This window comes from Aphelocoma coerulescens, chromosome 10 (genome assembly GCF_041296385.1).
Source record: "Aphelocoma coerulescens isolate FSJ_1873_10779 chromosome 10, UR_Acoe_1.0, whole genome shotgun sequence".
Taxonomy (NCBI): domain Eukaryota; kingdom Metazoa; phylum Chordata; class Aves; order Passeriformes; family Corvidae; genus Aphelocoma; species Aphelocoma coerulescens.
Window position 1 is genome coordinate 2,356,217 of NC_091024.1, and position 26,542 is coordinate 2,382,758.

Here is a 26,542-nt window from a genome sequence, read left to right on the forward strand (position 1 = left end):
TAAAACAGAGATGTTTATTCTTTTAAAGATGCTAAATACCTTGAATTAAATTACATAAAATAATTCCAAGTTGCAACTGTGATCAATACAAAAATTAATTATAATCCCCCCACTTTTGCTGTACCACTCTATTACTGCTTTTATCTCCCCTATATACTATTGCTTTCTGATTATGCATATTCCCAAAAAACTTGCTTCAATTTGATTAGGGAGTTGCAACTTGATCTGTTTCTTCTGTGCACTCTGACTTCAGCCCATTTAAAATTTCCAGCAATTGAAGGGAGAGTTTGCTTGCTTGCAAAGGAACACTCAAAGAGCTGTTTAAACTGGAAAGCAAGTTACTAAAGGGAGTTAGTTATCCCTCGAAGCAGTTACATTTTCTTGACACCTACACAACTCAAGCGATCCTTAAACATTAAAAGTATTAACCAGCTAATAGCTCTAAGACTTCCACGTTGCCTTTCACTCACTGGCACCCACTTGAAGTGTCTTGCCCAACCTTAAATTAGGCCAATCGAATTTGCCAACTCAACATAAATTACTAGATGATTATAAAATCTCTATTTCTGATCAAGGGCTCTCCTTTGAGGAAACACAACACTCCATAAATAAGGATCAAATCAACACAAATATGATTGAAGTGAGATGAAAGTGATAGTAATAGTCAGTTAAACACAAAAGATGGATCCTGATAAAGAAATTGAAAACACAGAGTAGTGAACGCTCCCTTTGTCCATATACCCAGAATTATTCACATACACTGCTCTCCCATTTTCCTTACCAAAAAATCACTTTTCCCATGCAAAAGCAAAACTTGTGACTTTCAAGTGAAAAAGAAATGAAATACAGGGAAAGATAGTTATTCCATCACTTTTCCATTTTAAAATATACCATGTTGAACAGAAAAACAGTGCTACTTGTCTGCTGACAACTGGTAGATGAAGAAGGAAATTCATTCCCTATTGCTGGCTGCCAGTTTCTTTTCCAGTTTCATCTCCAGCAAAGTGGATCTTCAATACATAAAATCAGAAATAAAGTCTTCAGAATATAACATGAGTGTCAGATTCCTAGAAATAAACACACAGTTTCAGCAACTTCTGCCACGCCATAGTACAAGAGGGACAATTATTTCAGTGTTGAAAAAAAAAAATCTAAACATTCAATCCTACAAGAATAACAAGACAAAAGGATAATGTATCCATAAGGAGCAATATCCCACAAGTAAACCTTTTCCAGGAAAATGGTAGTCAAAGGTCCAGCATCCATGTCCAAATTCTGGCAGAAGAGGCAAGATGCACCCCCTTAGAATGTGTTTCTATTGTCAATGCTGTTCCTCACTCCCAGCCACAGCAGTCATAGTGGTCCTGGCTACTCCAGAGTCCTACTTCCAATAAAGTTCTCCAAGTACAGCAGTGCTCAACAATTATTAGGAAACCGTGGATTTCTGTCACCCTCCCTTAACAATTATGCTAGGTTGAGGCGGTACTGTGAAATTCTGAGACCTTGTATTTGCTACTCTCAAAAATTCAAACTACAGCTTTCCATCTAGTGAGAGACCTTCATGGGGCCCCCAAGTAAATCAGGGACAGGGCTAAAAAAGAACACTAGAGCTCCTTAGGAGCAGTAGGGGCTCTGTATACATATTCTGAAAGCACAATCTTATACTATTTAAAACTATCTATTTATAAAGTCTTCATGGATCTTTAAATACGAGAGGCACTTCAAAAATTAGCTTGACTTACAGACATTGTTTATCACATGACTAATGCTGCAACATCAGAAGATCACACTAATAATCATTAGCAAATACATAGTTAACCATCAGTTTAACCATTAGTTCTACCACCAGGAGAAAGCTGTATTTTGACTCTACCCAGTGCTTAGAAGTCCACTGCAGTCACAGCAGAGGAATCAGGCATTAAAATGGCAGGCAAGGCAAAACAATTCTTTCCCCAGATAATTTCAGGAAGAAGGTTGAACCTATCATAGTGTTATTGCATGTAGTAAGAAACATGAGGAGTTTTAAAATTATTTTCTACAGAACAAATTCTGTTAGTAGGTCTACAGTAGTCTCATGATGCTTGACAGTGTGATACAGTCCTGTTCCACTGACCCACGTGCATCCCTGCAGGGGTGTGTTCACCCGGATGATTTACAGATATGGAATCACTATCATTTGAAACAGATTTGCTATTTATTAATGCAATATATACAGATCCAGCTTTGGGAAAATGAATCTTCTTTTCTAATCCAACTTAAACACCTGCTGTTGTAGCCAATAGAAACCTCTCTAATATACAACCACCATCAGCTAAACGCAGCTAATGAAAGGATATAAAGCTTGGTCTATGCATTAATCGTTATTACTTTTAGAGCTGCTGGGAGGACCCGAGGCCACACTGCGGGCACAGCCTAAGAGGCTTTCGGCTCAGCACGCCCCACTCAGCTCAGCGTGTGAAGCCCTGCCCGCTGTTTCAGGGCGAGCAGCGCCCCGCGCACCCAGCGCGGCTCCACAGGTCCTGCTCGGCGCCGGCGGCGAGGCTGCGCCGCTCGGCCGGTCCCGGGGCCCCGGGAGGGATGCAGCCCCTCCTGCGGGCACCGCAGCCCCGTTCTCCATCACTGCGAAGACCAGCCGGCCTTCGAGGCCCCGGTACCCGGCCTGGGCGGCGGGAGCGGAGCGGAGGAGGGAGGGCTGCTCCCGCCCCGCAGCGGCCCCGGCCCGGCCCTTACCGATGCACCGCACGTAGTGTTTTGCAGGAAGTTTCCACGCTCCTGGGTTTAATCCGCGCAAAGCGGGGCTGGAGAGGAGCGCGGCTGAATAGCGATGGAAAGGGGCGGGCGAAGAGGTGGAGGAGGAGGCGGTAGCAGCAGCGGCCGTGTTTAATTTTTTAATTAGGGCGGTTTGAGCATCTCCCGGCGGGGTCGCATCGCCGGGCGGCGAGGGGAGCCCGGGCGAGCTGCCCCCGCCGCCCGGGACCACCCCGCGCCCCGAGCCGTCGGGACTCCAACCTGGGCTTTCGACAGCTGGCGAGGCGGGCCCGGAGGCGCGGAGAGCTCCGCGCTCGGCCACCATGGGCAGCGCGGGCGCGGAGGACACGGGTTCGTAGCGCGGACGGCGCGGCGGGGCCGGCGGGCGGGGCGCGGGGCTGACCTTGCGGCGCCGCCCGGCCCGGCCCGGCCCGGCGCGGGCAGGGAGGGATGGAGGGAGGCATCCCGGGCGGCGGGGGGAACGGGGCAGGGTAAGCGCCTAAATCTGCCTTCCCCGGGTAGCGGGGCCGGTGAAAGCGAAGGCTGTGCGTGCCATCCTACAGCAACAATTGCTTTGCGGGTGCTCGGTCTCTCTCAGCCTCCATCCCCTGGGAAGCAGGCAACACTCTTCCACATTCACAAGTTAAGGATGATGCTAGTGAACGTTTTATTTTCCTGTATCTCTGTATTGTCCAAATTTAGACCACGTATTTGAATTCACAACACAGAAGCTCTTGTCCAGTGAAGACTCCAGGCTTATGTATTTGCTACGGATAAAATCTTATTTTTGCAATTCATTGCAAGAAGGCTGGACGTGTCACTGCTCGGCTGCTGCTTCTTCACAGGGGAGTGCTGTTTATGTGGAAAAGTGTTGCTTGCACCCCGAGTTACTATGCTGCAAAAACACTGTGTGGGGCTCTCTTTGCAGAGCCGTGAGCCATGCCTTCATTTGCTGAGCATCCATGCCCTGGCATTCCTACCTTCACCTCCCTGTATGTTGTCTTAGAACGTACCCTGAGGAAACAATGTTCTCCCCAGTAATTTAGAGAATACAGGCGTGCAGTGAGCACGAGTATGACAGGTCAGCTGTGCGGTCACAGCGCTCCTTTTGCAGCATTTCTGGCCACGTGGTGTTAACTCAGGTAGCTCAGACTCTGAAGAGAATTCCATGTTCATGCTGATTTCTATTTCTAGTCTATTTTATAGGACTTCTCCATTGTTAATCTTTTCATCTTACCACCTTCTATGACCGATTTCTGTAACAGCATTTCTGGAATACTGTTTAGTTTCCCTGAACAGATAGTTAAGTGCAAATGAGGTGCTTCCAAAGCTCCCAGAAAAAGCCTGTTTATATGTCCCTTTTCAAGTTAGGTTTGCTGTTACTTAAGCACAAGCTCGGGACTGAAGCTATTCGAAGTACTTGCAGAATGACCACATCCATGAATGAGCATCTGGGCTGCAGACATCCAAGAAGAGAACAGATGGCCACTGATTTGGTCCATTTTGTTACAAACTCTCATATAGGAAGTGAGTTTTCAGGCACCCGAGGCTTAATTGTGCCAAGAGGATGAATGGTCCCAGCTTGAGACCTTGTACAGAAAGTCATTTCCAGTACTGAGCCATTAGAAAAAAATCCTGAAGGGGGTTCTGTGAGAGAAGGACTGGAACCCAAAACCCAATGATGATTATCCTGGTTACTTTCTTGATCTTCTTAAGTCTCTCTGTAAACATGAGACTAAAGGCTAGGTCTGAAAAAAGTGACACTCTGTCACTCCAAACCACCAAATAGCTGGGGCTGGGATCTTCAGTCAACACCAAACACTGGTAGAGTTGGGCTGGTGATTCTGCTAGAACAAGAATTTCAACATCTTCCTTCCAGCTGCCTCACAATACCTAGTACCCATGGTGTTTCCCTTCATCCCCCCATAGGTGCAGCCAGCACTCCCAGCTCATACCTCTGTTTTTCTTAGCTCAGTGCTAAGCTGTACTCCTCATTCCTATTTTCTTTAGGACTCTGATCGTTTCTTCTCGCCTCAGAAGGACTTCCAATGGCCTTTTCTTTCACAGCAGGATGTTAAGGAGCCTTTCTTTTTGCCAGTGTTTATATGGGTAGCAAATCAAGGGAGAAGAGTCCTGACCTGTAAAAAAAAAGATTGAGATCAGTCTGGGGCCAGCCCCCACAAAATGGCTCTGCAGATCCTAACTGATACAATGCTTGTCCCCATGATGCTGTCCTGAAGGCTATCTTTGAGCATTTTGGGATCCAGGCCAGGTTAATCAGTATTCAGAGTCTTCTGGTTCAGGACTTCGACAGATACACTGCAGCAAATGGCAGGGTATCTGACTGCCTGGGAGAGGACATCTAACCTGTGTGCAGCACTAACATGTGAAAGCAATTAAAGGTAGTCAAGGTCAGTCTTGGTACCACGGTTTTGGGGATACATAATTAGAACAAAAATTCCTGTGAACTTTAAGGCTTCAATTGCAAATTCTGAAATTCAGGACAAGGAAGAGAAGAACACAAAGCTGCACATTAGAGTTTCCCAGAAGCAATCCCCCCCAAGCAAAATACAGTTTTCTCATGCGGCTTTTTCCAGAAAACTTTAGTTAAATAAGACTAAGATATCAATTTCTCCATGTTTCAGCATAAATCCAGCTTTGCACAGAGATCTGTCCCATAATGTCTCCTGACAAGCACATAATTTTCAAACAAATCCCATCTAATTCCAGCGTGTAAGCTGCAAAATTAGTAAGACTGGAAGTCATATTCTTGGAAAATTACTCTGTGTGGTGAAGAAATGTTATGTCAAATACAAACGTATTTGTCTGGACTCAACTCAGATTCAGGGTTCTCCATGGCCAGCCTATCCCTAACATTTTTCTCAATGTCTTTCAAGAGAACAACTGGATTTTTTGGGTCTGGCTTTTCCAGGTAGTGACTATCATTTTCCTGTACAAGCCTTGTTTCTAATTTTTATAACCCAGTGCCCTAGGACTTTGGGAAAGTATTTTTTTTCCTTGACTGGCTTTTGCTCAAATCAACTGATTTCTAACATAAATTTGTGATATTGAACTTTCTTTGATTTTTTTTTCCTGCAGAAGGTCAAATTTAATAGAAAAATGGGAAGTATGCCCAATGAAAATCCATACAGCAGGTGGGCTTTACCTATGATGTATTTTCAGAAAATAAATATTGCTTGTTGTTGACATTATTTCTAATTCCTATAGGCTATATCTGGATCTTTCTTCCATCCTAACGGGAATTAAAACAGCATGACTCAAAGAGCAGAATATAATGCAAACTAAGGAAGGATCTCATACACAGCTATATAGAATAAACAGAACATTGGTTGCTGTGCTCTGGCAAATGTGTAAACACTAAAAGGAAACATTATTTAATATCTACTATACTGAGGTTTATTGCAAAAAAGAAATACTTGTTTTTTGCCCTTTTGATCTTTGTTCTAAAATTTTTGTTCTTTAGGATAATAGTCAAAAATCCCACAAATTTTGAACTGAGAGACACCAAACAAAATAGAAATTCTGTTCATTTCTGCCTGCTCGGGAATACCAAAAGTTATTTCTACTTTTTCTGTTGTTTTTACTTGTAGGCTGACTCAGAGTATGGCTCTCTCAGCCATGACTGCAGTACAGAGTAAAGGTACTGGACCTCCCTTTAACCTGGCTTAGCAGTGCAGGTACCTGAAGCAGTGTAGCCATGGCAGCACAGAGCTCTGAGTGGCCTAATTACTCTGCCAAGAAATAAATGGATAGTGGCAATTCCCTGGGGAAAAAGAGGTTGAATCGTTAACAAAAAGAGTTTCCCCTCAGGCACGTTCGTTAAATAGGTGTTAGCAAGAGCCAGAAAACCTCAAGTTCTAACTTTAGAATAAAAATGTCTTTGTCCTTTGGCACTTTTGATGTCCTAGTCCTTCCAATTCTCCCACTGTCTGTAGATACAAAAGAAAGATGTGATTCCAGTATCTGATGGTAAACCTAAATTAAAGCCAAATGATCCCCACACAACCAAAATCTATACATAAGATCTCCTTAAAAAGACAAATTTTAAAAGTTTCTCCTGTCTGGAAACATGCAGAGCTCTCCTTGGTGGCAGCAGCGGGGTGGAGTTGCTTGAGCATCCTGTCTCTATAGGACACACATCGGGGTCAGTCCCCCGAGCAACGCCAGGAGCACGGGCAGATCTGTTTATTGTGCCTGTAAGAATGGCAGGGTGTCTATGGGGAAGACCAAGGAGAAGAAACAAATGAGAGCAAGATACAGGGGAAGGGAATTTAATTCTGTTATCTCTTCTTCCACCAATCTTTGCTCACACACAAGAGTGGACATGTACAGAGAAAGGTGAAGGGGTAATTTTATCAATCTGCTCACTTTCTTACAAGCTTAAAATACACACAGCATTTTTTTTCTGGAAGTGGAGCCCAAGACTTCACTAAAACTGCACACATAGTCTTTTATTTTACAAGTTGGATCTATTTATGTAGACTCTGAGCTAAATTAAATGAGCAAAATCCACATTATTTGTCTGAAATTGCCTTTGAGGTCAATGCAAGTCTAACTAGTTTAAGCACAGAGATGTAAAGCCATTTCAGGAGCATACCAGGTTTCTCCATGTGGAGACCTTGAAGAGTATTGCCAAATCACAGTCTGTAGACTTATGAGCAGTCTGACAAAATGCTGTTTGCAACAACTGAAACTTTGGTTTTGAGCAGACAGAAAGCCAGAAAACTGTGAGTCTGCTGTCTCAAAACAGAGGCCAGTAAGTAAATTGTGTGTAGAGGCTAATAGTTGCAATTTTATCACATACATTTAAATGTGAAAAAACAACAGGACACTTCCAAAATCCAAGCTGGTTTTCATTTTCAAATGTTCATATGCTACAGCTCAGATATATTCACCCCACTTAGAGCTAACCACACTGATTTGATGTTTCTATGCAGGCAAAGAAGCAACACAGGTGAAAATCCCACAGAGTCACCAGGATGTGATGCCCAATGATGAGCAGTAATTACTGCAGCAACACTTCAGCCAGCATGAGTGTCAACGAAATGTCTGCTCTCCCTCTGACTTTAGAACAAAAAACTGGCTTTGCCTTTGTGGGGATTTTGTGTGTTTTCTTGGGACTTCTAATTATCAGATGCTTCAAAATCTTGCTAGACCCCTACAGCAGTATGCCTTCTTCCACGTGGGAAGATGAAGTTGAGGGGTTGGACAAAGGAACATTTGAATATGCTCTTGCATGAAAACTCACAGAATATCCTGCCTTAAATTTGATGTTGATTTCATTTTGGAAACCAACTGTTGTTACATTTGTTATACATACCTGCATTTTGGAGATATGTTGGTGACATCCATTTTGTTAAATAAATATTTGTTGCAAACTCAAAAGGTACTTCATGTTGCTTTTATTTGATGAACAGTGGAATGGTAGATGAGAAATGGCTAACAGCAAACAAATACACAATAATTCACTAGAAAGTTACCATGCCCAGTGTTTTAAGGATCAGATGATATCTGGCTCTTCAGAGGAGCATCTCATGTCTACTGTGTCTCATGATAGGCTGAAGAAAAAGATGAAGAACACAAAAGACAGGCTCATGAATGGTGAACGTTCAAGTGGTAGCCCCCTCCCCTCCTCATCCAACACAATTTTCTGAAACTCAGTGTCTGTACTTGTACACTGAGGATACAAAAGTGGAGGACAACAAAAGGTTGTGGCTTAGAGGAGGTGCCTGCAAGAGGTGTGTGTCCGTGATTTTATTCCACTTGGTTACAGAAGATGATTCCGTTTAAAGTGGAGCTTAAACTGTCTGGTTAACAGCTCCCAGGAGTAATTACACCAGCCTGGCAAGGTCAAAGCAGACACAATCATGCTGCTTACCCATTTTTACCCAGCCCCCAGGCAGGTCGGGGTCCAGAGCTCTGTACACTCCAGCACTCTCCACAGCTGGTTCTTCTGTTTGTGCTCCTGCAGTTGTGCACAGTATGTGATCTGGACTGTCACTGATGAACTGGTCATGGGAGATCCTATGAAAGCAGAGACTCAAATCTGGATATTCAAGGTCACCCTCATACACACAGCTGTTTAGCAAGTGTGACAGTACTTGACAGAAATTCAATTCTGTTTTTAAGAAGGCTGGCATTAGAATTTTAGGCACTGTCACTTTTGCTAAACACATCTGTTTGCAATGAGGAGCTGAGACAAGGAGATCAGTTGCAGCAGTTGTTTTCTTTTTCATGTATTCTGAAAAATACATGTTATTCCTTTTGCCCCATATACTAGGCAGAGGCAGACAGTGGAACAGCAGACCTGAAGTGTCATTTGGAACATAAAATACTCAATTGTACAGAGAAGGACATGAATCTCCTGTCTGAAAAAGACAAGAGAGGAACAGCCAATATTAATCTACACTGGTCCATTCAAATTATAAAACATAAACAATTTTGTGAATGTAAGGGCTTTTCAACTGCTTCAGATTATATGTAAGAAAAAATTCCAGACCCTCAGAGATTCAGTATATTGCATATATCCTAGCTAATTTAGCCATAAAATCCAAGGTAGATATCAGTACAATGATTCATGTGATTTGTTATTGCTGGATAGCATCATCCACTGCAGAGACCTGACACTGCCATTCTTCTAATGTACATCTAATCAGCACAGCTGAGCTCTGTGCTGTCAGGTTGGAGTGCTGAAGGTACTTAAGTTATCTGGGTTAAATATAGTTCAGTTATCTCTGAACTACACAGCAAGCACTGCAAACATATCCAAAGAACTCCAATACTGTCTTATTATTTTTGTTCTTTACCCAATCTATTGCTGGAAACAATTATCTAATCCCCTTATAATTACAAAGCTTCATCATTTCCTGCCTGCTCTTTTCTTCATCCCAAAAAGACTAGGAAGTCAGCCTTCCCAGAAATAATACAGAGCACATAATTTTTCAAAGGTTTTCCTTAAATATACAAAGTAAAACTTTAAACAGGGTCAGGAGTAAGTGTTTTAAAACTGCATGTAGGACAAGAGGACCCCCCAAAGACTGATCCCACTGACTTCACTGAATCTTCTGCATAAAATGCACTGAGCAGATCCTGTCCTGAACTCTTGTTATCTGCATGACTATATATGCAGAACTGAAAGATAGAGAGAATATGATCTGTTCAGAATCAGGCATAGCTGGGAGGGAAATGGAGATAACAAAAGTATTTTCAGGCCCCCTTAGAAATTTTGCAATGCCATAAACCCAGTAATTGTAATGGATAGGTACATTTGCTGGTTAATAGTTAACAAGCTAGAATGCCTTTCTAAATCACCATCTAGAAATGTTTTGAAAGAGAGTGATTGGATGGCCTATTCAGTATATTAAACAGGAGAAAAATCTGGCCAATAAGGCAGAGTCCGTAATGCCTCAAAGAGAGGGTCACACTGTATGCATGAATAAAAGAGGCAGATTGTCCTTCCCTAAAAACACAGGATTGAATGGTAAGTTAAATTACCCTGAATAAGGTAAACTTGATTATTTATGCATAATGCTAGAAAACTAAACACAAAGTTAATGGCAAATAACAGTTCAGAGAGCTCTGGAAATACATTGTGAAAACCAAAGTATTGTTTTCAAGAACAGCAGAAAGGTAAGAGACTTTACTTTTCCTAGCAAAACACTAATATGGAAATAAGACAGTGAAATGACAGAATCATTTTACTTGGTAGCAAGAGTTTCGTTGTCGTCAAAGACTCAGGATTTCATTCAGTCATGGAGATGGAAACAAACATAGTTTCACTGACCTCAATGAGAGAAGATTTGGTTTTGCTCCTTCATGCCCGAAGATGAAACATTTCCTTGCAACTTTAAAAGGCTGAAGGAAGCAGAATACTATGATCATAAATGTGTAATAATAATAATAATAATAATAATAATAATACAGAGCCAGTAGAAGTAAAATAAACTAAATAAATGTAATATGTTGCTGTGAGGCTTACACAACATTAAGGAGGAAAACTAACATAAATATGAGGGTGACAAAGTGGTGTCTCAGCAGAGAGGTGACAGCGGAATATTACCTATAGCTGATGGAAGAAATAAGAAAATATGCTTTAGCTGTATCTCATGCTGAAGATGGAGGACATCTGATTATCAGCTCTTCAAATTATAACTTGATATGTGATTTTAGAGAAAATTTACATTGCTGAGCTATAAATATTGATGAAGTATTTTATCTTTCAGTGCCAAAGGGCCAAATGCATTTCACAACATCATTGAGAAATTTAAATTGAAAAAATCATAGGAGTTCATCTAGTCCAACCTCTTGTGAAAATATGGAACTTAAAAAAAATGTCTGTAATGGGCTTATTTATCCAGATTTTCAGTTCATACATTTGCTTATAAGACATATTTTGTTTCTAAAACTTTCTGCTTTTACAAATGCTTGCAGAGTTTCAATGTCTAAGCATGCTCTGGTTTAGTGCCTTTGAACAAACCTGGGCTCCTACTGAATTATACAGATCTATACAACCACACTCCCTAATCTCCTTAGAAATATGTTTCAAGACATATGATTGCCAGCATTTCAATAGCTCATTTCAGGGCCATCTAGGTCATACTTTAAATTGCTGCAAAGGTACTTAACCTACTAAAGGCCCTAAATATGAGTACCCCTTCTTCTCTTGGAGTTTATGTTTGCTCGTTCATTTTCTTTGAGGGGGTCTGTGTGGGAAAGAGGAGGTGAGAAGCAGATTATACAGCTGTGTGTTCACCTCTCTATGGGCTGCCACTCAGAGGGACCTAGACAGGCCAGAGGAATGGGCCAGCAGGAACCTCATGACATTCAACAAGGACAAATGCAAATCCTGTACCTCAAACAGATTTAACATCTGCACCATACAGGGAGCAACTCTCCTGGAAGGGACTTGGGGAGCCCCAGGTTACAGAGGAGAGAGCCCCATGCAATCCATGTTTTAATGGCATGATCATGTTCCAAGCTTGTGTACATTGATGCTCATGATGCCACCCTGCTCTTTTGTGGGTTTTTATAAAACAGATTGAGACTAGAGGAGTTCTTGGCCCAGTTCCAGCTCAGGCCTTTACCTCCTTTGGAGCTTGTACCAAAATACTGCTGGTTTGGTTAGAGGGTCAAGTGCACCCATCACAGACGGAAACATCTTCAAAAGCTCTGTCTTTGCTTCAACTATGCTTTTACTCAACGAGGCATAGGATGATAGTCTCATGGATACTTGGTGAGGCAGGGGAGAGGGGAGAGCTTGTGGTGGAAAACATATCTAACCATGCAAGATAATAGAAATAGTCTATTTATATTTTTATAGCAGAAAACTGGCAGCCTACATCAGGAAGACTGCTTAGAGATTCAACAGAAAATTCTCAGCCCTTCATTATTTGAGAAGCAAAGATCTGATATGCAACAGCACTAAACCCTTTGCTGTAGCTGCAACTGAGTGGCTGCAGCCACAGAAGAGTACACAGATCAGTGACCCAAGTCTGTAGCATCCCTGAAGATGTCAATGAACAATGCACCAAATGTATTCTTGGATCCAAATGCAAATCGGTTTCAAGTTAACATAATTAATGAAGACCATGACAACAGTGAAACAACCCAAGAGGATGTGGGCTCTGACCCACCACATTATGAAGAAACATCTTTTACTGATGAAACACATAACAGACTGAGAATCAGTTACAGACCAGGAAAAAGAGAATTATATGACAATTTCCATCAAAATGGGGAGAAAACAGAAGCTAGTTTACATCCCTATGATACTCACAGTAAAATGTATTATCTACAAACTTTTGGCCATAACACAATGGACCCAGTTCCCAAAATTGATTATTATAGAAACACTGGCAGCGTCAGTGGGAATAAGCTCAACAGACCAAGCTTATTAGAAATTCATGAACAACTGGCAAAGGTAAGTGAAAAGGAAAGATAAAATTTTCTCTATTCAATTTCCAGACTGTTAATTCTGTTTATTAATATGAGAAAGTCCTTAAATTCATGAACCTTGCCCAAGAGAAAAAGTACAAGTAACTACTTACCATATTTCCTTTGGTAGCTGCAGTCTATTTTCTGCTCTGTACTGTGCTCTAAGCAAAGGTTTTTATTAAAAGGTAATTGTAAAGTACTTGATAAGCAGAAAAACACAGCTTAATCTTGTCTAAAAGTATGGAGATACCAAACCTCTTCTGTTTCACATAAGAGTTAGGATGGCAGATGGTGAATGTCAATTCATAATTTAACCAAGCTACTCAATTCACACTTATTCTAGACTTGAATTTTACATCAATGCATAACTAATTTTGACAGATTCCTCCGTTGTGCTCATTAATAAATATAAGTATTATAAAAAATACTATGTGCAACAAACACAATTTCAGTTAATCAGATATCCAGAGCACCACTCAATTGCTGCTGTAACAAACCATTTGAACAGCAAGAAAGAATCCAGAACAAGGGTGTTGAGGGATACCAGACAACACTTTTCAGGTGCTGGTACAGTGAACAAATTTGGGGTTAATTGTGCACTTATCAGGGCAGGGCTGGAAAGAGAAAGATCATTGCTATAGTTAAACTGAGACTAAAAGTGTCAATATGCAGCAAAAACTCCGGTTCTTTTTTTGAGTTAGGCAATTGTGAAATGAGAAAACTTGAGAGAAAACAAGCTCTCATCCCCAATCCACTCAGTTTTTTATACTGGTGAGGTCTGAATAATGTGGACAAGCTTCTGATTTTTGAATGCTGGTCCAGATCTTGTTCAGACTTCTGTTTCCAGGAGATTCCCCTTTCCTAAGGAGGGTTAATACAAAGTAATGAAATTTTTAAAAAATACAGCCATTAGTAAATTAGGACCTGATTCCTTAGGATCTTATTAGGGCAGCTTCCTAGTTTTGGCCTGACTTACTCAAATTAAGCTCTCCACAGACCTGTGTAAAACAGCTTACAAGGAGAGGAGAAGCATTTCCAAAGATGAAAACAAAGCAGATAGGAAAAGGGAAAAATATTAATTTAGTATCCCAACTCATTTGCAAATGTACAAACTGTTACTCAAAGGACTAAACACATTTCCATGCCCAGAAGAAATTTCCTCTTATAGAAATAATTTACTTCAGTAGTGGCCAGAGGAGTAAAACTGTGTCCTAGCTTTGAACATAATGCTGAATGAACATGTATTGAACATTAGCATATTAAAGGATTTCAGTTTTGATCATAACCAGAAAATTCTGGGGGTTTTACCGTTGTATCTCTCAATGGTTTGTGTATTTTAAACAAAATTAGATAAATTTGTTTAGGTTTTGTTTAAGGCTTTCACTTAAAGAAGATTAAAAAGAAGGCAGATTACATCATAGAATAATGAAGAGAAAATTGTTTCACATGTTGGGACTGTTGGAAAAAAGGGCATAATCTAACTTGGTAATTTACAGATTTTTTCCAGTATCCAGTATCCATCTTACAGAAAGATAATCTTATGCCTTTCAAAATAGGAAGGTGAATGCCATAGGTAATGGGATTTTTGTTACAGTGGCAACCTGCTGTGCCCTTACGTGGGTTGTGGCCCTGGTCTGGGAGCACAACCACAGCTCTGGAACAAACAACGCCCCATCAGCATGGCTGGAGCCCAGTCCTGGCTGTCCCATGGTCTCACTTGGTGACCTTGGACAAATCACTTCGCTCTGCAGAGCTTATGCTGAAGAATAAACAAAGACAAGGTCACCAAATAGGAGCTTAGTAGGGAAGGAGCTGAGTCTGAAAAGGCAGAGCTCCTGTCAGGAGGCACAGGCTGTACGTGCACGGGATGGGGCTCCAGCCCCCAGCAAGGAGGGGATGAGATGCCACACTGAGCGTGCACAGGAGTTACAGGAATAGCCCAAGGTGCACTTCTGAAGCAGATGCTTTATTCCTTTTTTACTTAACCACTAAAATCTGGCCTTACCACACCGTACCCCAAGGCAATCCCACCCCCCTTGCCCCCAATTTGAAACTCAAGTTGTTGAAGACAACTGTTCTGTCAGAGCTCATTGCCAGATTCTGATGAGAAGTGGCATATGTTTGACTTCAGATTGCTAAACATCACATAAGCATTCCCATTGTGCTTTGATGCTGGGCTTAACATCAGAAGATAAATATTAATATTTAATACATTTTTTTAATATGTAATTTTTCAAATTTCAGAATGTAAGACAGGCTGAAAGGAAATTCAAATATCTAGTTTTCACACTGCTGGAGTCAAATGTGTGTCATCTTTTAGCAAGATGTGTCAGTTTTTGCACACATTAAGCCAATTAAATTCCTAAAAAATAGTCTAAGTGCTATTTCACAGCTGATGGCTGGTGATAATTACTTGGGTTTAATATTTACCCTACATAAGAAATAATCTAACCTTTCTTCCTCTTGGCTATTCTCCACACTTGTTATGGAGATTTGATGAGCTCATCATCTTTAGCCTCAGGAGAGATGAAGACTAAACCATTCTGAAACAAGGAAAGGAAAATGTTTGGGTTAGTTTTTTTGGGGTTTTTTTTAAGCAGTTAACTTTTTATTTTAGTAGCTTTTCAAAATGTTCTGTCACTTTTATTCCACATCCTTAATGCATGAGTAGCACAGGTACAGCTGCTTGGTAAATAACCAATCATTCACTAAAGCACACCAATTTAAAATGCATTTATGGAAGGTTTAAGGCCATAATTTATGATAATGGCATAGAGAGCACAAATTAATTCAAAGTACAGAGGAAACAACTTGTTTCAAGTACAAAGACCAAACCCTTTTAATTTTTTTGTCTTTGAAATTCTAACACTGTAGCAAAAGCCCATCATATTATTCTGCTGATCTTCCTTCACTCACTTTAATCATTTACTGTATTTTGAGCAAACACAGACATTATTATTTCAGGGTAAGAATTGTCAAAATTATCTAAGTATCTCAAAGGAGCTCAAAGTCACAGGCTTCCAATAGATCTTGTATTCCCACTTTTCTTAGGGCCAACAGGCACCAAGTTTAGCCCATGTTCAAATGTATTATCCAGTCACTCATTTTGCATTTGTGAGCACAGTCCTGGATTTACTGTGTCAAAGGCATTCTAAAACCTTGCATCATTTTGGCTAGAGCCCCCATCCTTGAGGGGCAAGTCCAAACATTAGTGTAAGAGGCATACACAGTTGGTCTTTATGTCTGTTTTGGGTTTGTGTGTTTGGTGTTTTTAAAATTATGGACAAAATATAGAAACAACCTTAAAGTTAACCAAGATTTAAAATCTCGTGTTTCACAGGATCACAGATGTCTTTCCTCCTTGACCTGCTTAGTTAATCTGGAGATATCTTCATCACCTTCCAAAGCCTAAAAGCATCTTGATTCCTCTCCAGGAGTGGTATCTGCTCCTGACTCTCTGCCAGACCATGGCAAGGTGCAGGGTCCTTCCTGAAGGCCTTTGAGGAGGACCCAGAAAATCCAGCAATTGCTAACCTAATGCCAACTCCTCACAGGAACAGTGAGAGCTCTGAATTTAAAAAAAAAAATTAAATTAAATTAAAAGACAATGACAATGAGTATAAATCTCAGTACCATGACTAATTCCTACTTGAACCACAAGAAACATATCATGGTGCTGAATTGCCTCAAAGATTCTGGGGCAAAAGAGCTGAAGAGATAAAATACACATTTATGTCAGTAACTGGATGTGAACAATCTATAATTCTGGGCTATTTACACCATAAATATGGCAATTCCTAATCCTATCTACTATGGTAACACCAGTGGTGGCAAAGCCACAGAAAGGATTATTAATTTACTACATTTCACTGGCATTTCTCTAACTGTTTTCAGGAATATGTTACCCACCTGCTGCTGCAGTTCTGTTTGTACTTTGTTCAATAGGAAGCACTAGATTTCATCACAGAACTTTACCATGCAGCACTCAGTTAGGTCTCTTTTCACTGTGTGCAATTATCCCTGTTTCTACACTTAGCGTTATTCATAAATTGTTGCAAGAGCATGCAGAGGCCAACCACAAGACCCTCATTATGTTAGATGCTCTGTAACATGTCAACACAATGTATATGTGGAATAGCTTACAATAAAACCAGGTTACTATCAGATCAGGTAATAATGTATTTATGCTGCTTAAGCAATTCTTTCATCTCCTCCCCTTGTTAGCAAGCCCACCTGCTGATGCCTGGTGTGAGCAGAATATTGCTCTCTCCTCCAGCGACAGTAAAACCTGATCTTTGGAATTCTTTTCCATTATGCCTCCCTTATGCAGCCAGGTGTCCTCTGCCTGGCACAAAAGAATGCCTTTGTTTTGTGTGTGATCCTCCAGAACATTGCCGTGAGCACCGGCTCAGTGGAGAGAGTGGCGAATGGAGAAAGCACCGCCGGAGATGAGACAGCACTCAGCAAGGAGGAGGAAAACAAAACGGGATTTGTCAAGTTTGGATGGGTGAAGGGTGTGCTGGTGAGAAACTTACCTGCATTTCTAAAAAAACAATTAAAAGAAAATAAAATCAGTTCTGTTACACTTAAGTCTTTGAAGAACTAAGAGAGGGAGGCAGACTTCAGGGATGTTTGGGGTGCTTTCTGAAAGCATGAAATGCACTTTATCACCCTTCTGGTTTTTAACATTACTTTCAGAATTGAACTAATGCAGTATTTTTTCTTTAAAACCTAGGTAAGATGCATGCTTAATATTTGGGGTGTGATGCTCTTTATTCGACTTTCCTGGATTGTAGGTCAAGCAGGAATTGGTATGTATCTTATTTAATATCATTCTTAACAGTGAAAGGGATAAAGAGGATAAACTATACATGATCATGATTAATATATAATCTGAGATGTGCATTTGCATGTTGAACTAAATAATGTTTTCAAATGCTTGCCAGGGTAAAAGACATTAATCCTCCAAACCATTGGAATTTTCCAGACTCACAGCCAAATTACTGCTCAGAGGCATAGATCTGTTAACTATGCATATGATCATCACATTTGAGTATTTCTGAGCTTTAGTGAAATTTGTATTTAGATCCTGTAACAGATGTAAACTTTATGACTTGGGCCAATTTCTAATACGTGTGTACAGAGTTAACCTTTAAGAGTTCACACTTTGCTTATCTGTGAAACCCAAACCTTGTCATCTACATATTATAAACAACACTTCTTCACACTTCTCTGCAAAGATGAAAACAGAACTGGAAGGAGGTCTCATCTCATCAGGATTTTGTTATTTTTAACTACAGAACAGCACTAGATACTAGCATACTATGAAAGACTAAGTTTAAAAAACTCTGTTACAGCTTTCATATAAATTAAATAAGTACATTTCATTGTGTGCTGTATCTTTGCTTCTTCACTGTGCAATTTAATTAATCCAAATTCCAGATCCCAGATCCCTGGGAGACTGGGCCCCGAGGCCTCCATCCAGTATACTGCTGAGTGACACTGGTGAGAGCAGGAAGTGCTCCCAATACTGCAAGTCTCCAGCACTGCAAGAGCAGCTCAGCAAGGTGCAGTGTCCCACAGCTGGGTGGTACAACTCCCTCCTTCGAGCTACTGCTCTGGGGAAGCACAGAAACCTGAGCTGCCATGGCAGTGTCCCTCTGTGATCCATGATCAGACAATCAGAGCAATGGGGCCCTGATCTTTAACTGGCACCCAGATGTTATGAAAAACAGCAATCCAAAGGCAGGATGGCAAGTATTCCAGTTTGGATGCTCACAGAATGGAAACATTAAGGGGTGTCAGCTCTGCTGGGCTTGGACGAAAGTCAGTGCTCAAAATCAGATTGAATATAAATGTCATTCATATCCTTGTTAATGGAAGTGAGATGAAACATCTCCAAAAATTTGCATGGTTGAAGTCTTATTTCCAATAAAAAGCAGTAACTTCTAAGAAGTTTCACTTAAGCAAGACTGAGCTTTTAATAAAAGAGTAACAAATGAAACACTTATTAAGAAAAGAATCACAAACTTTCAGAGACACAAATAGGAAAAGAAAACCAAGAAAGAAAAAGAAAAACCAACCCAACAATAAAAGATGCAGAACTAAGCGGAAGAACTTTACTGCTCCTGCAGTGCTCCATGCATGGCTCCAGCGCCGTGCCTGACAAAAGGGTGCTTTCTGATTTTATGATGCATACCAAATGAGCACATACAGCCCAGGGCACTCATAACTATATGCCTTGCCATGAAAATTCTGCATCTTAATATTGCCAAGACTTTGCTCTGGGGTTTCATGCAAAATTAGTTTTTAAGGGCAGTTTAGTAACTTATTGAGATCATCAAGAAGTATTACTTTGTTTTGAGGTGTGAGAACAGCCATAGGCAAGAGTAATTCATTTTGGAACAACTTACTTAGGAGCCATATGCCTGGTTTTCAATCTGAACTTTAATCAGATTTTAACATTAATTTGCACCAACATCAGTTACAACCTTTCTGCTTCCATTTTTAATTTTACCATTTTAACTCATTGATGAGCAGGCTCTTCTTTCTTATGCTTTATTGCTCTGCTGTTGCTTTTTTCAATTGCCTGTATTATGCAAGGGGGTTACTTTTACTTCTGAAAATGAAACGTCAAATTCCATTTGAATAATTTCTCAATGCATTTTTGGAATGCCTTTTGAGCAATCAGCTTTAAGTCCCCAGCCAAGCTGCTTAAGGAGAACAGTGATGGAAGCTCATCATCACCAAGGCTCAGGGATTTCACTGAGTACTGCTACTAACATGGAAATTAAATGAGACAGTTAAACCACCATCTGGGCACCATTTATATCCCCATCATTAGAGGGCCAAAGAGAGACAATCCAATTATTTCCATACCCTGATAGGCTATCTTGGGCAAAAGCTCTTACAGGGGAAAAAGTAGGATTCTGCAAGGTTCTCTGGTTATCATCAGCTAGGAAAAAAGGGACAGTATGGTTCTGACAAGATTACAGGTCCAAAACTAGTCTGGTATTTCCTCCTAACATCTGGGGACTCTCTGAGATCTGTATTTGTACCTATACATGGAATGGTTAGACAAAGACAGGGAAAAACACCAAGTTTATGCTACCTGAAAATCCCAAATATTACAGTTCTGTTACATTATATTGCAATGATGTTTTGGTTGAGTCATTTTATTTTATGCATTTTTTTTAAAATGGTAACATATTTTTAAAAAATTATCATTAAAGCCTTCACATGAAGATGTTACTATGAAATTAGCAAAATATCTGACCCTATATATGATATATGTGTTAACAATGAATTGTGAAATGCAACAAAACATCCTTGAAAAGTATCCTTAGGATGCACATACACTAACCAAACAATTTTAAAACTGCTTTGAGAATTATGTGTCTAACTTACTCAATTTAAGAGTTAACAGCTCTTAAAGACAAATCCAGCCACTTCTCAGACAAAGAATTTGCATGGCTGAACAATATCCTCCTATGTAACGGTAGCTGACCAAAGGAATGACCATCTGGATTTTTTTATACAGACCTGCATATAAAACACTTGCATGACTAGTTATAGTAAGAGTTCAGAAATCAGTTAAGATAAAAATGATTTATTAGAGGCTCAAATCACTTTAAATATCCTACACTCTGTTATATATCATTTATGGCTCACAGATTACATTGCTCTGTCTTAAAGGATTGTGATAACATAGCTATAATTTAAGCAGCAAAGAACATTAATTCAGGGACTGGATGTCTATAACCATCCACTATGAACTGAACTCAGGAATCTGATCTGTAAGTCAGATGGTAGAAACACAGGAGATAAATCAATAAGTTTGAGTGCTTCTAGCTCAACATCAATTGTAGGATCCAAGTTTCAATTTGGATGAGCCCTGGTCAATAAATACTACAAGCAGTGTATATTCTCCAGTTGCACACTGAATGCCTACATACCCTGTGGAAACAAGGCAGATACTGCATAAGCCTTAGCAGTTCAGATAAAACTAAGAACTAATTCCAGGCTTGGCAGCAAACTGTAGTTCTTTAATTTTTTTCTCCTGGTTTTCTCCCTCTCATAGATAGAAATGTGAATAAAAGGAATAAAGTTGAGAGAAAATCATTATATTATTTCTTCACCTGACTTGAAACAAAAAGGATTTCTGGAACTACAGAGCCAAACTCCTCTTGGTAGTGGCAGAAATGTAACAGCAATGGCTGCAATTGTTCCTTGGGAGGTCCAGTTTGTACACGAACAAAGCTTTTTTATTGGGCAGGTAGTGTAGCCCTGGACATGTAATCCAAAGAAGCTGTGGGATATTTATCCATGGAGGTTTTCAAGAGCCAGCTAGCCAAGGTCATCACTGATTTAATCCTAGCAATAGTTCTGCTGTGACTGGGAGGCTACAGACCTTCAGAAGTCACTTCAAATCCATGCTTCTGTGATTCTAAATCATACAAAGCACATTCTGCTCATGTAATTTCTAGCACAGTTTCACAAAGTTAACAGAAACACAGCCATATAGCCAAAGACTGGAAACAGTCTCAGATTTCAGACTTACACTGAAACCCAGTTACCTATAACTAATCACCTATCACTGATTTCAGATGTTTGATTATCCTTGTGATATCAGCTAAAAAAGAAGAAAAATATTCTAAGTTCTCTATGACTATACATTACAGGTCACCTGTTAAAGTAAATGGCCTCTAAAAAGCAGTATTTTCATTTTCAAGTGTTTCTTCTGTGTTAGAGTAAAACTACTTTTTGCAGGGAAAGAGGCAGATGTGCAGAGTGGGGAAGCAGAGCACTTGATGGCTTGGCAAGTGAGGATGGGGAAGGCTCCCACTCAGGTCTTGTCCCTCTGCCTGACAGACTCTTTGTGTTCATGCACTATGAATCTGTACTATGAATCTGATTCAGCATTTAATTTACTGATGAAAGACAACAGCATTCTTACAAGAGCTCTGGTTAATGTGTCAATCTCTTCCTTTAAACAGCCAGGATGTGTGTTAAAGGTAGATACAAGCATCCATGCCAAGGCATGCCTGTTTGTTCATTTCCTCCATCCTTTGGAAATCATAAGAATTCCTGGATAGGGAACTCCCATCAGAAAGAATCACTGCTTGAAGACTGATGGGAATAATTTACTATCGTGACATGGACTTCATGAAAATGTTCTATAAGCTGCACGTGGTCAACAAACCATCTTTTCAGTTTATTGCTCTGATTCTGGCCTGAAAATTCAATTTAAAGAGAGAATGATTGTAGGAAACATGGAACATGAGTAAAATATTTTATCTTCTTATTACTGACAGGTCTTGGAGTAATCATAATTCTTCTCGCCACGATGGTAACCTCAATTACTGGGTTGTCAACTTCTGCAATAGCAACTAATGGGTTTGTCCGTGGAGGTAAAAAATCTTAGGGTTACTAATGCTTTCAAGCCCCAGAAGGTATTTGTGCATTATTTTCGTATGAGACAAACCAGAGGGACCACAAACCAAAGGGCATATCTAATGGAACTGGAAGGTAACAATGCTAGCCACCTCTCATCACAACTTAAGGCGTGCTTTGTTGTCACTTCTAATAAAGCACAGATTTCAGTTCAGTCTGAGAAGTACATTTCAGATGTTCCTGCCAACTGCTGAGCAAGGGATGGTTCTGGCTCTTCATGGAGTTCTTTCACCTTTCAGCCAGTCCTTTCTATTCAGAGCATTCCAGGTTGGACATTCTTCAACAAACTGAGCATGAGACATCTCTTCCTGTCATTTTGAAGACTGCTGCAGATCACTGGCTATCTTCAGTTTAATGCCTTCTTTATAACACTCCTTACATTTCAGCCACTCCTTGGAAGACAGATGAACAATTTGGCTGTAAAAGTCTGTGTCAGGTATTTGATGAAACAAAGTTTTAGTGCATTTCAGAGCCTTTAAGTTATAACTGGTCTGGTCTACGCCCTGTGGAAAATGGCAAGTTCTTACTACCAGAACAGGTACTGGAACACACTTGCATATACTTTCTTTTTCGGATCTTTCAGGTCTTGGAATCATAGTTATTGCTCTGAGTGTAGTAGTAACAACATTGACAGGTATCTCCATGTCTGCCATTTGCACTAATGGAGTAGTAAGAGGAGGTAAGTGAATATGATGTCATATAAAAATGTGCAGATTTGAATTAGAAAAATACATGGAATTGAGATAACTGTGTTATAAGCAAAGAAAGAATATCTATACTTGCAGTGATTTCTCCCAGTGGATCAACAGCAAATTGAAATGTGTACAGATTTAATGCAAAAAACATTAAAGACTCACTGCATCACTATGATGCAGGAGCTTAAACACTGTACCATGGAATGTGACCTTTCATGCTAACACTGGAATAGATCCATGTAAGTCAGAACCTTTCTGGAAGTGACTTTCTCTCTCCTTTGTGTTACTATATCATGTATCATGAAAAATTATAACAAGATCCACTTTTGCACACTAACATGCACTAAAAAGATTTCTGGAATAGAAAGGCTACTGAAAAGTCTGAAGGCAGAACCAGTACAAAGCACACTGCTTTTCTGCAGTGTCCCCTGTTAATATAGGGCAAAGATTGATGCTATTTGTGAGATTAAAAGCACAGATTTCTGCAAGAACAGCTATGTGGGGGGGAAAAAAAGCAAAAGCTGAGTGTTTAGTTGCTGAAATAACAATCATTTCTGTCTGCAGGTGGAGCATACTATCTTATCTCAAGAAGTCTGGGCCCAGAGTTTGGTGGCTCTATAGGACTTATCTTTGCCTTTGCAAATGCAGTGGCAGTTGCCATGTATGTAGTCGGATTTGCTGAAACAGTTGTAGAACTTCTTAAGGTAAATGCAGATATTTCATGCATATGATGAAATTGGTTCAGTTTTGTTTTGTGTGGCTGTTTTTTTTTTGGGGGGGGATGGTGATGGTGGTGTTTGTTTTACATAATGGATTTGCATAAGTAGTGATATGTTTTAGTTAAGGCTTGAGGGATATCTTTAAAAGGGAAGAAGTTGGTCTGTCGAAACATGCCACAAAATGCTTCTTCATTATTTCTACCTTTTAAGTGTATTTCATACATTTCTTGACAATAATCTCATAATCAGACAAGTAGCAGACATCCCATTATACAGCCAAATAACCCCAACTGCAAAAAGCCAGCTGGAACATGACATACAAACATGTGGTCTCACAAATCTCTGAAACTTTGACAGCTCACTGCTTTCTATTTCACCTTGTTATTTGATCCCACCAGTTGGGCAGAGAGAGACTGGTTCTAATACCATTTCTTACCACTTTCAGGAGAGTGATACACTGATGGTAGATGAGTCCAATGACATCAGAATCATAGGGACCATAACTGTGGTGTGTCTTCTCGGCATCTCTGTTGCTGGCATGGAATGGGAAGCAAAGGTAAACCTTCAAAAGAATATAAAAGCAAGTAGTATATTAACCTGCTGTACAGCATTTGTGGGTGAAGAATGCTATTCAACAGATGGAATTTTCAAAAGCACTCAGTTTCAGTTTATGCTTAATCTTTCTAAAAGCAATAGCAGTTTAATCATTACATTCAATGAAAGCCCAATTACACTCTGCCTTGAACATACATTTAAAAGCAAAGAGGAAGTTTGAGTTTTGCAGACAGCTTGGTTATATTGATTTTTATAATTCATGGCATCATTTAGAGCCTTGGCTATGTGCCCCTTTTGCCCTTATTTTTGATGCAGCCTGATAGAATAAACAGTAGTAAAAACAACATATGGTTTTATCACTGTACTCTCTCAAGCCCTACTCAGCAGAAGAGCTCTTCTTGTTACCCATTCCTCAATCTCTAATGATTTCTGCTATTCCTTCACCTGTAAAAAATGTCAGAATGCAAATTCAAATGGCAGTACTTTAGAGATTGGAATGCAGCTATCGAAATTGGGTCCAGAAATCAGGTTCAACAGCACCCTTGTTTTTGCATTATGCCGTGACAGAGACTAGAACAACTTGTAAAAGAGATCAGAAAACAATTTGATATTATAACCTTTGAAGTGAACCCCCTGCAATTAAAAAAAATTATAACAATATAAAAAAGTCTTACACTTGATATTAATGCATTAGCTGTTCCATTTTACCTTTTCTTGTAAGGAAGCTAAAATTAAATTGTAACACTGTATTTCATTATCCTCTAAGTAAAAAAGCATCTGCTGTTGTCATCAACTGATTCAGCTATCTTGATTCCTGGTATTTTTCAAAAACTATAGAAATTAATAACCTGTTATAGGAACCAGATACAGATAACTTACTGTATAGCCATCTCCACAGCAACAAAGTTAAAAACAACAGGAGAATCTTCTTGTTTCTATTAATAGGCTCAAGTTATTCTTCTGATTGTTCTCCTTGTTGCCATTGCAAACTTCTTTATTGGGACAGTCATTCCTACCAACACTGAAAAGAAGGCAAGAGGCTTTTTTAATTACCAAGGTAAGCTACCTTGCTATCTATCATAAAATTGTGTTTGCATTCTTTTGACTTACTATTAAGTTAAGGATTCCACTGAAAAAGGTCACAAGATCAGAATCTTCTGCCCAAGTTTAAGTGAGCTTGCAAACAAAGGGAATGGATTTCATCTCTAATTTTGAGTTTGTCTCTCTGCTGCTGCAGCTGATAGCACACTAAGATGCAGCTTGAGTCATTTATACATCAGTAGACCACAGACAAACTTTCACAGAGAGCTAAGAGCAAATGCTGCAGTGATATTTCTGTCACTTCAGCATGGATCTGTAGCTCTGAGATGCAGACAAGCACGTCCACCTGGGGACCAGACTAAGGAAATCAAATTTACTTTGCTTATGATGTGAGACAGATTCAAACCCAGTTGTCCAGATGTGAAAGACTGGCTTATTCACCTCCTTCATTAAGTAACTTTGGAATCAAATCTTGTTGGTGTATTTCATTCTCACCTATATTTGCAGCATCAATATTTGCAGAAAACTTTGGACCAGATTTCAGAAGTGGAGAAGGATTTTTTTCGGTGTTTGCCATTTTTTTCCCAGCTGCCACTGGCATTCTTGCAGGAGCCAATATCTCAGGAGATCTGAAAGTATGTATTTCATTAACTTCATAATACTTGCTGTAGTTTGGAAAAATAACAAGAAAACCAATCATGAATCAACACTGTATTCAGTTTTAGATCATGTCTTATTTTGGGAAGCAAAGATCTCTCTTTCAAGTACCTGCTTTATCATTTAAAATATGCATTCACATTTTCTCTCATAATGCATTATGGGTATTTACAGAAATGACTGTAGCTAGATTTGGGTCATTTAAGAACATGTTTGAATAACCTGCAATAATGTATCATTAATGGTCCATTAGCAGCAGATGCTACAGGAGAAATTACATGTGTATCTCTTGGAGCTCATCTTTGGTTAACATCGATCCAAACATCATCCCAAAAAGCATACCTGGAAAGCTCATGTTTGTACTCACAAGAATCAGTGGAGATCAGCTTTTCATATTCAGGGTCATAGCAAGGGCAGAGCAAACAGAGAATTTAATGAAAGCAAGTATGTCCCAACCCCATGTCACTATTGCTGCTCAAAGGAAAGGCTGCAAGCTTGCAGCTGTGACAAAAAAAGGAGTCTGAAGAGAAAGGGAAAGGAGGTCCAAGGGTGCCCAGTTGCCTTGCTGTGGCCATTCTGTCAGTTTCCCATTCTCCTCTTGCAGTTCAGGAGTTACAGGAGATGGAATTTCCAGTATCTAAACATACAGGTAAATTAGAGACAGGAATTTAGTTTTGAGTGCCCTCTAGTTTTCATGACAAAAACACTCAAAAACCGACC

At 39.9% G+C, this 26,542-nt stretch overlaps 2 protein-coding genes and 1 long non-coding RNA gene across 10 annotated transcripts in view; 2 read left to right on the forward strand and 1 right to left on the reverse strand.

Moving 5' to 3' along the window:
- Positions 1 to 25,750, reverse strand: LOC138116587 (uncharacterized). 4 transcript variants are annotated; one of them, XR_011154219.1, is made up of 10 exons: positions 25,661 to 25,750; positions 25,004 to 25,145; positions 24,006 to 24,131; positions 15,155 to 15,245; positions 12,816 to 12,863; positions 10,553 to 10,623; positions 8,648 to 8,793; positions 8,250 to 8,327; positions 4,704 to 4,886; positions 1 to 1,067 (listed from the first exon to the last, which is right to left on the reverse strand). It is a non-coding gene; the product is annotated as an uncharacterized lncRNA (long non-coding RNA). The 4 variants fall into 4 exon arrangements; XR_011154217.1 differs by lacking the exon at positions 1 to 1,067 and having other exon boundaries at positions 3,451 to 4,886; XR_011154218.1 differs by lacking the exons at positions 1 to 1,067; positions 12,816 to 12,863 and having other exon boundaries at positions 3,451 to 4,886.
- CTXN2 (cortexin 2) lies at positions 2,221 to 8,154 on the forward strand. Of its 3 annotated transcripts, XM_069026046.1 has the most exons (3): positions 2,221 to 3,099; positions 5,848 to 5,903; positions 7,707 to 8,154. In XM_069026046.1, the coding sequence occupies exon 3, from the start codon at positions 7,761 to 7,763 to the stop codon at positions 8,007 to 8,009; it is 249 nt and encodes an 82-aa protein (XP_068882147.1). In that variant the 5' UTR covers positions 2,221 to 3,099; positions 5,848 to 5,903; positions 7,707 to 7,760; the 3' UTR covers positions 8,010 to 8,154. The 3 variants fall into 3 exon arrangements, with proteins under 3 accessions (XP_068882147.1, XP_068882146.1, XP_068882148.1); XM_069026045.1 differs by lacking the exon at positions 5,848 to 5,903 and having other exon boundaries at positions 2,225 to 3,099; XM_069026047.1 differs by lacking the exons at positions 2,221 to 3,099; positions 5,848 to 5,903 and adding an exon at positions 5,918 to 6,409.
- SLC12A1 (solute carrier family 12 member 1) overlaps positions 10,164 to 26,542 on the forward strand; it is a 46,913-nt gene continuing 30,534 nt past the window's right edge. The window contains exons 1-9 of one of the 3 annotated variants that reach the window (XM_069026039.1): positions 10,164 to 10,249; positions 12,089 to 12,688; positions 17,090 to 17,224; positions 17,438 to 17,513; positions 22,017 to 22,112; positions 23,415 to 23,554; positions 24,015 to 24,125; positions 25,070 to 25,181; positions 25,673 to 25,800. In XM_069026039.1, the coding sequence (XP_068882140.1) occupies positions 12,278 to 12,688; positions 17,090 to 17,224; positions 17,438 to 17,513; positions 22,017 to 22,112; positions 23,415 to 23,554; positions 24,015 to 24,125; positions 25,070 to 25,181; positions 25,673 to 25,800 (1,209 nt within the window). In that variant the 5' untranslated portion in view covers positions 10,164 to 10,249; positions 12,089 to 12,277. Of the gene's footprint in view, positions 10,250 to 10,274; positions 10,399 to 12,088; positions 12,689 to 17,089; positions 17,225 to 17,437; positions 17,514 to 22,016; positions 22,113 to 22,738; positions 22,835 to 23,414; positions 23,555 to 24,014; positions 24,126 to 25,069; positions 25,182 to 25,672; positions 25,801 to 26,542 lie in introns of those variants that run through there. The other 2 variants (XM_069026041.1, XM_069026040.1) reach the window with 2 other exon arrangements.

What these genes read in the sequence shown, in the direction of transcription:
- CTXN2 (XM_069026046.1), top strand. Translation starts at nt 7,761, where the DNA reads ATGATGAGCAGTAATTACTGCAGCAACACTTCAGCCAGCATGAGTGTC.